Source organism: Dipodomys ordii, unplaced genomic scaffold, assembly GCF_000151885.1.
Source record: "Dipodomys ordii isolate 6190 unplaced genomic scaffold, Dord_2.0 Scaffold27, whole genome shotgun sequence".
Classification (NCBI taxonomy): Eukaryota; Metazoa; Chordata; class Mammalia; order Rodentia; family Heteromyidae; genus Dipodomys; species Dipodomys ordii.
This window is the reverse complement of record NW_012267243.1, coordinates 14,492,538-14,506,691: the sequence shown is the minus strand read 5'-3', so window position 1 is coordinate 14,506,691 and position 14,154 is coordinate 14,492,538. Positions and strand designations below refer to the sequence as shown.

The 14,154-nt window shown below is 47.1% G+C and overlaps 1 protein-coding gene across 1 annotated transcript; it reads right to left on the bottom strand.

Moving 5' to 3' along the window:
- Positions 1-5,923: 5,923 nt before the first annotated feature.
- On the bottom strand, positions 5,924-12,804 carry Ppic (peptidylprolyl isomerase C (cyclophilin C)). The gene is made up of 5 exons (XM_013015545.1): positions 12,736-12,804; positions 11,461-11,574; positions 10,813-10,906; positions 9,002-9,186; positions 5,924-6,617 (listed from the first exon to the last, which is right to left on the bottom strand). The coding sequence occupies exons 1-5, from the start codon at positions 12,802-12,804 to the stop codon at positions 6,489-6,491; spliced, it is 591 nt and encodes a 196-aa protein (XP_012870999.1). The 3' UTR covers positions 5,924-6,488.
- Between the last annotated feature and the right edge of the window lie 1,350 nt (positions 12,805-14,154).

The window sequence follows — 14,154 nt, the reverse complement described above, 5'->3', positions numbered from 1 at the left end:
TGCTAATCTTGAGCCAAGAAAGTTCAGTCCCTCCCCCCCTTGAGTTCAAGCCGCAGGCTTGGCACACTCACAGAAGAAGCAGGGAGGATCCAGGCACTGGTAACTCATGCCTCAATCCTAGCTACTCAGGAGGTGAGACCTGGAAGATTGCAGTCCAAAGTCAGTCAGTCAGCATGGGTAAACAAGCCTGAGAAACTCCACGTGTAATTAACCAGCCAAAAGCTGTGCTGGCAGTGTGGCTCAGGCTTGCACCGTCGAGCAAGCCAAAGCAAGTACAAGGACTGAAATTCAAGCCCTGGTACTGTCACAAAAAGGAGTGGAGAGATGGGGGTTGGATGTATTGGCTTCTCCAAATTTGTGACTCCCGATTATTGTAACTTAGTCATGGGATAAGAATTCCATGAATTGGGCTGGGAAGATGGCTCAGTGGTAGAGTGCTTGCCTTGCATGCCTGAGGCCCTGGGTTCGATTCCTCAGCACCACATAAGCAAAATGAAAAAAGCCGGAAGTGGCCCTGTGGCTCAAGTGGTAGAACGCTAGCCTTGAGCTGAAGAGCTGAGGGACAGCGCCCAGGCCCAGAGTTCAGGCCCCACAACCGGACCCCTCCCCCCCCCAAAAAAAAGAACTCCATGAATCAAGCCGGCACTCAGTGCTCACGCCTGTAATCCTAGCTACTCAAGAGGCTGAGATCTGAGGTTCATGGTTCAAAGCCAGCCCAGGCAGGAAAGTCCGAGAGTCTCATCTCCAATTAACCACCAGAAAAACCAAGTGGCACTGTGGCTCAAGTGGTAGAGCAATCTCCTTGAGCTGAAGAGCTGAGGGACAGCGCCCAAGCCTAGAGTTCAAGCCCCACAACCAACAAAAAAAAAAGATTCCATGAATCAATTTTGAAATGCATTTGTTTTATCCCACATAGAACATTTCTTTCTGACACAGTTTCATCCAGTTGTGCATTAATGCCAGCAGCTATTTCCCACTCCTCCGGCATCTCAACAACACTTGAAAGCCTTGGAGCAAGCTATGTTATATCACACCTAGAATTTACTCTGGGCCAATGTCTTCAATCTGCAAGATGAATTACAGAATTAAGTGAAAGGCATAAATGTCCTTTATGGCACCAACATTTTCCATTACAAGTACTGTTTTTACTCTTTTTTAATTTGGAAGGGGGAAAAGTGCCCTGAAGGGTCTTTGAATTGCCAAACCTTCTAGATCAAAGATTTCTTCAGCTGTCTGAATTATAAGAATATTGGAAAACAAAAACAAAAACCCTTTTCCTGCTATAAAATCCTTGCCATGTTTTGGTCTTTATGTAACTCAAAACGGCTGAACTGAGAAACGAGGTTCAAATTTTGTTCAAAATCTAAAAATTCATCAGAAATGAAGTAAGAGATAATTCCCAAAATGTCATTCTAGCTAATCTGACCCATGGATAATTTTCACTGAATTCTTAGTTGATGATACAGAAAATGGCTGAGTAACACTTGAAAGAGAATGAAGCAGACTGTGGCTGAGGACAACAACGCGTTTAGAATCGTTTGTAACAAGTGATCCTAGACTAAATGGTAATAATTCGGGCTTGGCCATGGTGTCCAGTTAATATTTTCCTGATTCCATTCCCACTCCCAGGACACTCTTGTGTCCTCTGACAAAATAACCAAAGTGTATTTCAAAAGCTTCCGCTGAACATGCTAGCCTGTAAAATGAACAGTTCTCTTCCATAGCCATCGAGTTGGCTGATGTTTTCATCTGATGCCTTCATGGAGAACACATCAGAGGAGAAATAAACTCATTCCTCCCCTCCCTTTGGGGTGTGTGTGTGTACTGAACTCAAGGCCTGAGTACTGTCTTCTGAGCTGTTTGGCTCAAGGCTGGTGCTCTACCACTTGAGCCACAACTTCACTTCTGGCTTTCTGGGGATAAGCGTTTCACAGACTCTTCTGCCATGGCTGGCTTCCAAAGTGATCCTCAGACCTGAGTAGTTAGGATTACGGGCTGAACCACTGACACCCAACAGGCTAAGAACTCTTTGCCAGTGTCATTTGGCACAACAGAAAGATGATGTGATAATCTATTACCTGTGAGCGGTGGTCTCAGAATTTCAGCACTTCCAACACAAACTGCTTTGGCTTTATCGCTGAATGGGGCACTTGCTAAACCCTTGGTAGCACACTTAGTAGAAGGCTGGGCCGGGAGGGAGAGGTGGTGGGGGAGAGTTGCAGCAGCTGCTGTGACCTCTGACCTCAGAGACTAAAGGCACTTTTGCACATATAAAAGGTCAGTTATTCCTAATTCCATTCTAGGTCTTTTTTATTTTATTTTATTTTTTTGGGGGGGTGGTCTGGTCCTGGGGCCTGAACTCTGGGCCTGGTCGCTGTCCCTCAGCTCTTCAGCTCAAGGCTAGCGCTCTACCACTTGAGCCACAGCGCCACTTCCGGCTTTTTTCTTTTTGCTTATGTGGTGCTGAGGAATCGAACCCAGGGCCTCATGCATGCAAGGCAGGCACTCTACCACTGAGCCAACTTCCCAGCCCTAGTTCATTTTTATTTTAAATAAGGTAAGACTGGCTCCAAACTGCTGAGCCACACCTCCAGATGTTGGTGAAACCCTTTTGAGCAATTACCAGGCAGGTGAGGAAGTTGAAGCTTTTTGGAGGGTGGGAGCTGACAGGAGAGGAGAAGCAAAGGGTGAGGGAGAGGAAGGGTGAACATGCACACGTGTGGAAACAGCAAGCCGGAGGAGGAGGGGAGGAAGAAGAGCCATGGGAGGGGTAACTGATCAAGACACCTCATACACACATGGACACACGAAGATAAAACCCCTAGGCCAACTGATTGGTGCTAAGAAAATTCCAAAGAAGATAAAAATAAATTTTCCTTTTACTTAATTGCACCCTAGAGAAAAATTGGAAACCTGCAAAGAAAATAAAGTACAGAAATAAAGAGTAACTCTTTATTTTCACAATATTTATATTCACAATATTCACAGTATTTTCACAATAAAAAAAAGAAAAAAAGAGTAAGAAGTCCCACCCATCAGGAAGAATGACAGAGCATCATTTGCAGGGAAATAGATGGACTGGTAAAAATTCATGCTAAGTAACTCAGGCTCCAAGAGACAAAAGATGCATGATTTTTCTCATGTGTGAAAGTTATATTTGTGATAAATGTATGTGTAAGCATAAACAGAATCGTTTGAATATATACACAAACGTATGAACTAGAATATGGTCCATGCAGGGGAGGATTCCAATAGTATAACTCCTCTGAACAATTAGCGTACAGTCTAACAAAATGACTACCAGGAATCTGGGTCCAAGGGGAAGTGAGGTCAAAGGCGGGACAGACAGTGGAGAGAGGAAGGGTGGTAATATTCAATGAACATATGTGAAAATGGAAGTGGGGAAACTGAGGGATGGGTGAAACAGTGTAAGCAGTGACGTTGATCTGGATTCACTGCGCTCACAAACCGAGGCCTTAAACTGGAAAAATGTGTTTTAAATGTAAAAAAAAAAAAAAATCCCACCCCTTGCATTTACTTTGTGTGAGTCTGATCTCGTTCTGCTACATGCAGAACTTCTGCCCTTTTCCTTAAACATAACCCTCTCTGCATTCGTATCTGCCATACCAGTCTTCAGAGATGTAGGCTTCACTATCATGAGATGTAGGCTTCATAACCATTTGGGGTTCAAGTTTCTGTTAGCAATTCCTTATCCTTGTCTCTATCAGAAAATGTTTTCAGTATCGCTGTATTAGACAAAGACCTTAGGTTGCAAGTCAAGGAAAATCAGTTCGCCCTGGCCTAAGCAAAACCAGAGATGATTGGCTTGTGTCATGGAAAGCTGGGTGTGAATCAACTATCTCTTGGAGCGGCTCCCTTCTGGGTGAGTTCATTCTTAGTCCTCTGGCAGAAAGAGGGCTGACTTTCCTAATAATCTTATAGGAAGTCCCACGACTGAGCGTCATTCACTTCACTGGGGTCAACTATTCAGGCCTAAGCCATCACCAAGGCCCAGGCCCAGGAATGCTCTGTTGGCCCTTCCCCCACTCCAGGCTCTGCACAGGCCTCTCTGCTGCTTCTGGAACCCAGCTCTGTGCTTGTCCCTCCGCCCACTTTCTCTTCTTCCAGTGTCCCCATCGCTAGTGGCTCCCTTTCTCCATCAGTCCCCACACGGGCTGGCCTCAACCACCTTCCCTCTACCCCTCTCCCATTTTACCTCCCAGCTGATTTCCTGCCGCGTATCCATGTGGCATGTTTCTGAATTTCTTGTCAGCTTCATGGAGCCGTGAGGGCTGACGTCAGAGCCCTGACCTGTACTGAGTAAATGCGTGTCATGGGACTTACCGACTCCGGCAGTCCAGGTGTATACCCGTCTATTGTGGTTTGGATCTAAGGTGCCCCCTGCCCACCCCCCAAAAGACTAGTTGCTGGTGGCTCAGACCTGTCATCCTAGCTGCTCAGGAGGCTGAGATCTGAGGATCATGGTTCAAAGCCAGCTCAGGCAGGAAAGTCTGTGAGATTTGTTTCCAATGAACCACCAAAAAAGCTTTCCGCCCTGCAAGCCCTCATCCCTGCCTGGCCTCCTCCCAGCCTTTGCGTGGACAGATCCCTCAAGGCCGCGCTCCTAGCTGGCCTCACGGGGCAGTCCTCACCGCCTCCCCAGGGGCAGAGGTGCTCTTCATTCACGTCTCCCCCGAGGGACCTCCGCTGCCAGGGCTCTGTGTTCACTGCTGTATCCTCAAAGCTCCAACTGGCCCCTGGCATCCACAAGACCCACAATAAACGTGTGTGTGGAGCTGTCACCTTTGCACGACTACTTAATAATAAACATTTAAACATAAAACAGCAAGGGCCGCCATACTGTCCTACAAGAGTGCTAGTGATCCACATGCTCTGCCCCCAACAGCAGTGGTAGGCAGGGCCATTTCCATCTGTTGTGGGGACTGTTTTCTTAGCTGGGTTCTTTTGGTTTCTGTTGGGTGTATGATAAGAGCTACGGGCTGTTTCCTTCCCATCCGGACAGACGAGGCTTATTACTGTAAAGCTCGGATTCTCATCCGGGAGGGCATTACTGTCCTATCTGGCTTAAAAACAACCTGAATCATAATTGTAACCACGCAAGGGACTAACAGATTCCTTCTTCCTTCCCACTGCAACTAGACTCGAGGGAACTTTCTAATAATGTTACTGTTACTGTGAGTGAAACATGTATTTGGGATGTGATGGACATAATTTCTATGACTTTCCATTCCAAATTACCTAGTTGTGTATTTTGATTCATAAAACTCTTTGTAATGTGTTCATCATTACCACTAGAGTGGATACATTTTATACATCTATTACACATAGAAGCTATTTTTAAAGTGCTGGGGCTAGAGCTTGAACTCAGGGCCTGGGCGCTGTCCCTTACCTTTTTCTCCTTTTTCTCTTAAGGCTGGCATCTAACACTTGAAACATACCTGCAGTTCCAGCTTTTTGCTGGTTAATTTAAGAGTCTCTCAGGTCAGTCTGCCCTGGCTAGCTTCAAACCAGGATCTCAGATCTCCTGAGTAGCTAGGATTACATGTGTATATTTACTTTTGTGTATTTACTTTTGAAGTGTATTTGTATATTTACATGTATATTTACTTTTTTGTACTTACTTTTGAAGAACTTTAAATTTTAAAGGAACTCTTGCAAAAAAAAGGAGTGAATGTATATCAAAAGTATTTAATATGGAGAACATAAAGCACCTTCAATCACTCAAAACTCCTTATGATGTGCATCAGTTTGTACCAATCCGATTTCCATCTGCCCAGCAAAAAATGATTGAATTCACTATAATAAACTTCAGGTCTTCATCTTTTCAAACAAATCTTCAGCACCACCCAACATGGAGATACCAATGAGTTTAGGAGAAATTAAATAAATGATTGTGTTCTTTAAAGAGCCAATACAGTCTTTCTAATGTAAACTAGCACCATTAGAGGAAGAGTTTTTTTTTTTTTCAATTCAAAAGACCCTGAACAGGTGATTTATCAAGTCATAGAGAGCAAACACTGAGTGGGTTTTGTGCTGTTGTCTGTGCTGGAACTGCAGCTGGAACTCAGGGCCTGGGTGCTGTCTCAGCTTTACTCAGACTGCCACTCCACCGTGAGCCACAGATCAGGCTTTTTTTTTTTTTTTTCTGATTAATCAGGAGTCTCGTGGGTTTTCCTGGCCCAGATGGCTTCAAATTGCTCTCTTCCTATCTTAGCTTCCAGAGTAGCTAGGATTATAGGCATTAGCACCGGCACCCAATTGAGCGATGAGTTTTTAAAAATTTTTCCTGTGATAAAGAGTGGCAAATTAAAAGAGCATAATAAAGCAAAGCAAAACTTTCAGAAACTGGAGAATCAAGACAGCCACAGGCCAGCAGGCACACACGTATTTCACGTGCACGCTCAGACACACTCACACCTGTGTACACACACACACCCCGGCGAGAGTGTTTTCTTTTCTCCTGGTCATCACCAGTCGGCAACCTCCACCACAAAGGGCGTCTTCACATCTATCTTGCCGCTGCTGACAATCGAGCAGGTGACGAGTGGACGGTCATGCTCGTCAGTTGCTTGAAGTTCTATGGAGTGTACCACGGTCTGGGGAGGCAAGTGCAGACATGGAACTCAGTTTGACTGACAGCTACGGGAGTCCCAAGATGTGACCAACTCAGCTCTGCACTTACAAGTGCGAAATGTTTATCATTACAAACATCATGCAAGTATTTGGGACAAGTGGCCCACTCCTGTAATCCTAGCTACTAAGGAGGCTGAGATCTGGAGGTTTGTGGTTTGAAGCCAGCCTGGGAAGATGAGTCTGAGAGATTCCACCTCCAGTTAACTAGCAAAAGCTGTGCAGGAGGTGTGGCTCAGGTGGCAGAGTGTCATAAGCAAGAAAAGCCAGAGTTTAGTAAGGTTATTGAGATGAATTCCAAGAAATGGAAACAAGCTTTTTTTCTTTGTTGATGTTTTTGTTTTCTGTCTCATTTGTTCAATTACCTGTCTTTGGGAAGATAAGGGGGAACAGAAATGGAGGAACAAAGGATGAACAAACACAACAGTGGTACTCACTAGACACTATGATGAAAATTAACTATAGATGTATGGGAGGGAAAAAACAGGAGCAAGGGAAGGGGTGACATCATCCAACAAGAAATACATCCTGCACCTGACTTGTGTAATATCACCCCTCTGTACCTCACCTTTATAATAACAATAACAAAGAGAGAGTAGCCAGGCACTGACTGCTCACACCGGTCATCCTAGCTACTGAGGAGGCTGAGATCTGAGGATCGTGATACAAAGCCAGTCCAGGCAGGAAAGGCCGTGAGACTCATATCTCCAATACCACCTGAAAACCACAAGTGGCACTGTGGCTCAAGTGGTAGAGCGCTCCCCTTGTGCTGAAGGGCCAGAGTTCAAGCCCCATGACCAACAAGACAGTGAGAGAGAGAGAGAGAGAGAAAGAGATTAAAAAAATAAAGCGTTTAGCAAGGCCCTGCATTTAAGCCCTGATACTAGGAAAAAGAAAATGAAAAAAATAAAATCAAGCTAAGTGTGAAAACTTAAGACTATGGAGGTAGAGAAATGGGGGATGGAAAATGTGTGCTACACATTTACAAGCATATATATGCAATACATGTATGGCAATAATATAGATATAGATCACAATAAAATTTACTCAGCACTTTGTTCATCAGATAATATATTGGTATTATTTTCTCATTTCCTCTTTAGGAAGTACTTGATGGTCTAATAATGTTAGATTCTTTCTAAGTACCTGGCTCTGACAGAAGGCATTTCTACTTACCTGCTACCACTAAACTAAGAGTTAGTGTGGAGTCTAAGCGACCCTTCTGTTCTGGTACTAGTTTGGACATAACAAAATGAACCCAAAGAAGCTAGATGTCCTAGCTAGGGTCCTAGCTCTGGGTTTGCCCATTTCCAGAGTGATCAGAGCCATCGATCTCAGTGTCCAAGCCCGTCTCAGTGGAGCTGGGTTCTGTTCTCTGCCTTGGCTGGCTTCACAGGCCCCCAGACCACCACTAATGGACAAAGGAGATCAGGACCAGGAAGGACGCTCTGCCCGGCGCAGTGGCTCACATGTGTAGTCCAAGCTATTTGGGAGGCTGAGATGGGGAAGATGGCAGTTCCAGGCCAGCCCGAGCGAAAAAGCTGAGTGTGCTGGTGTGTTTATCACTTCACCTACTCAGGGGAAAGGCTGGGACACTACTTAAAGAAAATTACAGCCAAAAGGGCGATGGACACAGATCAAGCGGTGGAATACCGTCCTGGCAGCCGCAAAGCCCCGAGTTCCAACCGCAGTTACTTCCAGTTAAAAAACCTGAGAGAGAGAGGAATACTTTGGATAAGTTTTCTGAACAGTGAGTACACAGCTCATCTCTGGGATGGTGACTGAGTGGAATCAAGGCAACAGGTGGAAGGTGTGAGGAGGATGTTTGGGATCTTCAGGAGGACAAAGCCCGGCTGCACGCACATGGGGACGGTCGGGGGTTATGGGCGGTGTGGGTCATGCCCGGCACTTGGCTGTGAGCTTAGGCGATGGGGAACTATCCTGGAAGGCTGCAGGAGAAATGTAGATGGAGAAGAAAACAGTGTTTTTATTATTCATGTTATTATGTGTGCGTGTGTGCCCTAATTTCTCTAATGCCTTACCATGCACGCTTTACAGAAGATGCCAGCACATTAGAAGGGGTGACCCCTGGGTGCCTGGCTGCAAGCAGCAATTATGAAGCGAATTAGAATCCATGCTGTCATTTCTCAAAGAATAGCAAAGGATCCAATTCAAAGCCTGCTGGGCCAGTTGTCAAAACCATTCTTCTCATGGGTGCCAGTGGCTCATTTTTTATAATCCTTCCTCCTATCGGAAGATGCCGACCTCTGACGATATGCTTTGAGACTGACATGAGTCCCTGCGAGGGCTCACACACGCCAAGTGTGGAAAGAGAGAGGACGGGAGTTACCATGCCATCGAGGACCTTCCCGAACACCACGTGCTTGCCGTCCAGCCAGGTGGGCTTGGTCAGGGTGATGAAGAACTGCGAGCCGTTGGTGTCGGGCCCGGCGTTGGCCATGCTGACCCACCCGATCCCATAATGCTTCAGCTTGAAGTTCTCATCGGGAAACGTCTCACCATAAATGCTCATGCCTGGCAGGACAGAAGAGGAAGGGAGGCAGCAGGAGTCAAACCAAAACTCTTCAAGGAACCCCACGGAGACAGGAGTGGGAAAAGATGGCCAAACCTAAGTAGACGCAAGGCGGGGACAGGCAAACCTCTTAAAGAAACCAGACTTGAAACAAACCACAGACAAAGCCTTCCGTAGAGCACAAGATGGCGTGTCCCCAAAGGCCAAGGGAAACCCAATAGAGTCTCTCTGGCAGGAGGAGGGACGGAGGGGCAGGATAGGATCCCAAAGCCAGGTGCAGTGGGGTGGGCAGCCTGGGTCCAGGTCGCGTGTTCCGGGCCACTCCCGCCTCTGCACCCACCCCAGCACGGAGCTTATTCTTGCAGCGACCCGAGGGGGCAGGCTGCTCTGTCCCAGGCTGCGCTGGGAAAGTCACACAACTTGAAAAAAAAATAGAGCAAGATTTTCACTTAGAACCCATAGTGCGCCATGCCTCAGCCCCAACACCACAGCAGCTGGCCGCAGTCAGGCCCAGGACCTCAGAGTTCCAGGACAGAGAGGGTGACCGCAGTGACGTGCAACCAGGAACCAACTACGAAGAGGAAAAGCTCAGCAAAGCAGAGGCCACAACAGGAGCCATCGCTCTCACAGTGTCTCTCCAGGCTCCCTCCGGTGGGTCACACCTGTGATCCTAACCACTCCAAAGGCTGAGATCTGATCATCACAGGCCGAAGCCAGCCCAAGCAGAACAGCCTGGGAGATTCCATCTCCAGTTAACTGGCAATGCTAGACTGAGGCGTGGCTCAAGTGGTAGAGCACTAGCTGAGCAGACAAGTTTAGTGAAGTGAGAGGCCCCGAGTTCAAGTTCTAGTCCAATAAACAACCACAACCAAAAGCAATAACATCAACAACAACAAAAGGCTAACAATGACAGGAAACTGTGTGTGTGTGTGTGTGTGTGTGTGTATGTGTGTGTGTGTGTTGTGTGCCGGTCCTGGGGCTTGAATTTAGGGTCTGAGCACTATGTCTGAGCTTTTGTGCTCAAGGCTAGCACTCTACCTCTTTGAAACACAGCTCAACTTCCAGCTTTTTGGTAGTTAATCAGAGATGAGTCTCCTGGACTTTCCTGCCCTGGCTGGCTTTGAACCGTGATCCTCAGATCTTAGCCTCCTAGGTAGCTAGGATTACAGGTGTGAGCCTCTGGCACCCTGCAATAACAGGAAACTTCTGAATGAAGGGACGAAAGTGCTATGCTCGTGTGCAACGCCCCTCCTCCGCCCACCCCCCTCACCCACCACTGGCACCCCTCAAGTGCACATGGCCTTGTGTTTTAGCGCCGCCCTCTGTGGCCACCCATTTGTCTACACGGCTACCAACTGGTAGTACTGCATTTGTAATAACTGCAAATGTTCTGCCAAATGAACGCACGTCCACTGTGGAAGACAGTGAGCGCTGACCACTTCCTGGAACCACAAGAGGACCAGGGAGTGTGTGCTCGCGGAGGCTCCCACCCCATCCGTTCCAGAGGCAGAGTTGAGTCTGGGGCCTTGTTCCTTGACGCACCGGGTTACTATGCTGCCTTCATCTCGGGGCCTAACTTAGCAAAGCAAGGCGGAAAGGAGAAAGGAGCAGATAACAGGCAACGTTACCACCGGTGCCGTCTCCAGCGGTGAAGTCACCTCCTTGAATCATGAAGTCTTTGATGACGCGATGGAAGGTACTTCCTTTGTATCCGTACCCTTTCTAAAGAGATGACTTCAATTAAATACGCAAGTAGAAATAACCCCCCACCCCGAGAGGCCCTTGTGCTCCCCTGGACTGATTAACAATGAGATACCCAAATCACTATGGAACTCCATTAGGCTGAGAAAAATTTATCATCAGCTGACAAAAAAACATGGCAAGGCACCAATGGCTCACGCCTGTGATCCTAGCTACTCAGGAGGCTGAGATCTGAGGATCACAGTTCAAAGCCAGCCACGGCAGAAAAGTCCATGAGACTCTTATCTCCAATTAACCATAAGGAAAGCAGAAGTGGAGCTGTGAGTCAAACGTGATAGAGCACTCGCCTTGAGCGGAAGAGCGCAGGGATGGTGCGCAGGCCCTGAGTGCAAGCCACAGCTGGCAAAAGAAAACAAAAGCAACAAAAATGGGGTTGGAGGTGTGGTTAAAGTGGTAGAACACCAGCCTACCAAGCTCAAGACCTTGAATTCAAGTCCCAGTACTACCGAAAGGAAAAAGGAGAAAGAAGATGAGATAAATGCTATGCCCAATTAAAGGAAATAAAACAGGCAGACCTCTCCTGTTGCCAAAGCGACAAAATTTTCCACTGTCTTGGGCACAACTTTTCCAAAGAGGCCAATCACAATTCTGCCCACATCTTTGTCTCCAATCCTCACATCAAAGAAGACCTGTGGGTAAGTGAAATACAAAAAATAAAAGGATTTTACAATATGGCAACTTTCAAGCTAAGTCAACATTACAAATACTTTACAATGGAGTTGTAAAGAGACCTGATATCAGATAAGCTTCCTGCTCTAAATACATTATGTGAGAAATTCACTCAACAAGTACTTACTGGAAACTGCTTTGGGTACTGGAGGTACCTAAGTGCAAGTACTGCACTTGCTACTGAGTTGAAACGTTGATTCAGTACTCTCAGTCAACAAAGTCTTCAAGAACCCAGCTGCTCCCTTGCACCTGAGGCCAACTCTACCGGTGTCCTGACTTCATAGGTGAGGAAAGTAGTAGAAAACATGCTTGTGTGTGCGTGTGTGCGTGTACATGTACTTGTATATGTGTTTGCGTATGTGCATATGCACGTCCATATGCACCCAGGGAAGGCCCCGGGTCCTGGCCTCACCCCGAGAGCAGCAAACCCACTCAGATCCTAAGCTGAACTTAGAACTGGATTCCACCCCCCAGGCCCCACAGTCACCCACGTGAGTTTGTGCTTTCTCTGTCCCATGCTAGAACAAAAGAAAGGACACACATCCAGAAGGGAACATGAGTCATTTTCTTTGCAGATTAAACCTTCAAAGTTCTCTTGGACTTTTTTTTTAACTGGTTCATCTGCAACAAAATTATACACATTTATGCTTCACAAATCACTGTCGGAAGACAATTCTGAGACAGAGGCTTGAAAAGGCCGTGGAGTCAAAGGGCATTCTATTAGCAAGTTTAGATTATAGGAACCAATTTACTGTTTGAATGGGTAAAAAAAGACATTCACAAGATGGCTTTAAAAAATATAAGAAGGGTTGTCAAAGGAAAAAGATGTCTTGCAGTTTAGAAAAATCAGTAAGTAAAGACTGTCAAGCTGAAGTTCAAGACAAGAGCTTCTGCCAATACGTCAGCAGGCCTGTCATGGGTGATGGGGTAGTCAGCGCTCTGTGTGGCATTTACAGTTTCTACATGTCAGGGCGGCACTAGCTTTATTATTATTTATGTAAGAGAGCTTTCCAGAAAGCATCAAGACCCTCCCTCCAGGTTAGGCAGTTCAGAAAAGGAAAGAACTCTGTGTGGCCCAAGGGCAGGAAGTGCCCATCATGGACGACTGAAGCTTGCCAGACCGGGTCAATGCCAGACTGCTTCAACGCAACACAGGCCCCCAGCATGGCAGCCGCAAGAAGATCAGCCATGCAATCTGAGAGAAACGGCCAGCCACCCACCAGAAAGTTCTTGCAGAGCTTTAAACTAGAGGAGAAACTTGTACCTGTGAGGAGTTAGAAAGCAAGAATAAAGCTTAGAGGAGTACAGAAAGAAAAAAAAAAAGAAAGAAAGCTGGTCACCCAGCATTGCTGGACAATCAAAATCCATTTTTTTGCACACAACCTTGTAGTATACTTTCACCCACCCAAAGTGCAATAGCTTTCAACTTTGTGTGTGTGTGTGCACATGTGTATGCTGGTACTGGGACTTGAAGTCAGAGTCTCAGGGAATGGTCCTTTAACAATTTTTGTTCAAGGCTGGCACTCTACCACTTGCCACAGCTCCATTTCTGGCTTTCTTGTGGTTAATTGGATATAAGAATCTCATGGACTTTCCTGCCTGGGCTGGCTTGGAACTATGATTCTCAGATCTCAGCCTCCTGAGTAGGATTACAAGCATGGGCCACCAGTGTCTGGCAGAGATTATTTTTAATGGCCTCATTTTCTCATCTTATTTAGTTGTTCTAAAAAGCAAAGGGATAAATTGAACAGAGTAAGTGGACATGTGTACAAGACTGGCCTATGCCATGAGCTTTCAGGCCTTGATACATTGGGTGGATAAACAGATTAGAGAAATGACATTTCAGAGAGTTTGGCACACATCCCTCAGCGACAGTGCCCTCTGCCCGGGAACAGACTGGCCAGGCCTTTGCCTCTGGGCCCTCTCCCTGCTGGTCCTAGTACCCCTGGCTTCCCACCCCAGAACTCCTAGAAAGTGTTAAAAGCTGGTGAGGGGTGTGTGACCCCAAGCCTTGCCGACAGGCCCTGCTGGGGCTCTGCTGGCGCTTCACAGGCTTCTTGGATGGAATGTCTCCACACTAAGGTCAGTCGTTGTTCATCTTTGAGGTACATGGGAGGCCATGCATCCTGATTTTTTCTCTCTCTCAGCAATCCTACTCCCTTCTCACCATCTCTGCTCTAAACCAACTGTTAATTGGACCTCCAACGTCAATTTCAACGGCCTAAGACAACCGCCCGAATCCAAGTCCACAGGGGCTCGAAGGCCTTCCTGGGACGCTGGGCACTGAATGGCGGCCGTCCTTCCTGGGGCAAACACGAGGCCCCAGGGACGGTTCTACCCGCACCCAGAACGACAGACAGACAGACAGACAGGGTGGTCAGGGACGGTTCTACCCACACCCAGAACGACAGACAGACAGACAGGGTGGTCAGGGACGGCTCTACCCGCACCCAGAAGGACAGACAGACAGACAGACAGGGTGGTCAGGGACGGCTCTACCCGCACCCAGAACGCGGCCTCCCGGGGTCGGGGCGGCCGAG

Coding starts and splice junctions, on each gene's coding strand:
- Ppic (XM_013015545.1), bottom strand. CDS start 12,804: ATGGCTGATCTTCTTGCGGCTGCCATGCTGGGGGCCTGTGTTGCGTTG. Junction 11,575..12,735: donor AGCAGTCTGGCATTGACCCG/GTCTGGCAAGCT, acceptor ACTTACCCACAG/GTCTTCTTTGATGTGAGGAT. Junction 10,907..11,460: donor TCGCTTTGGCAACAGGAGAG/GTCTGCCTGTTT, acceptor TCATCTCTTTAG/AAAGGGTACGGATACAAAGG.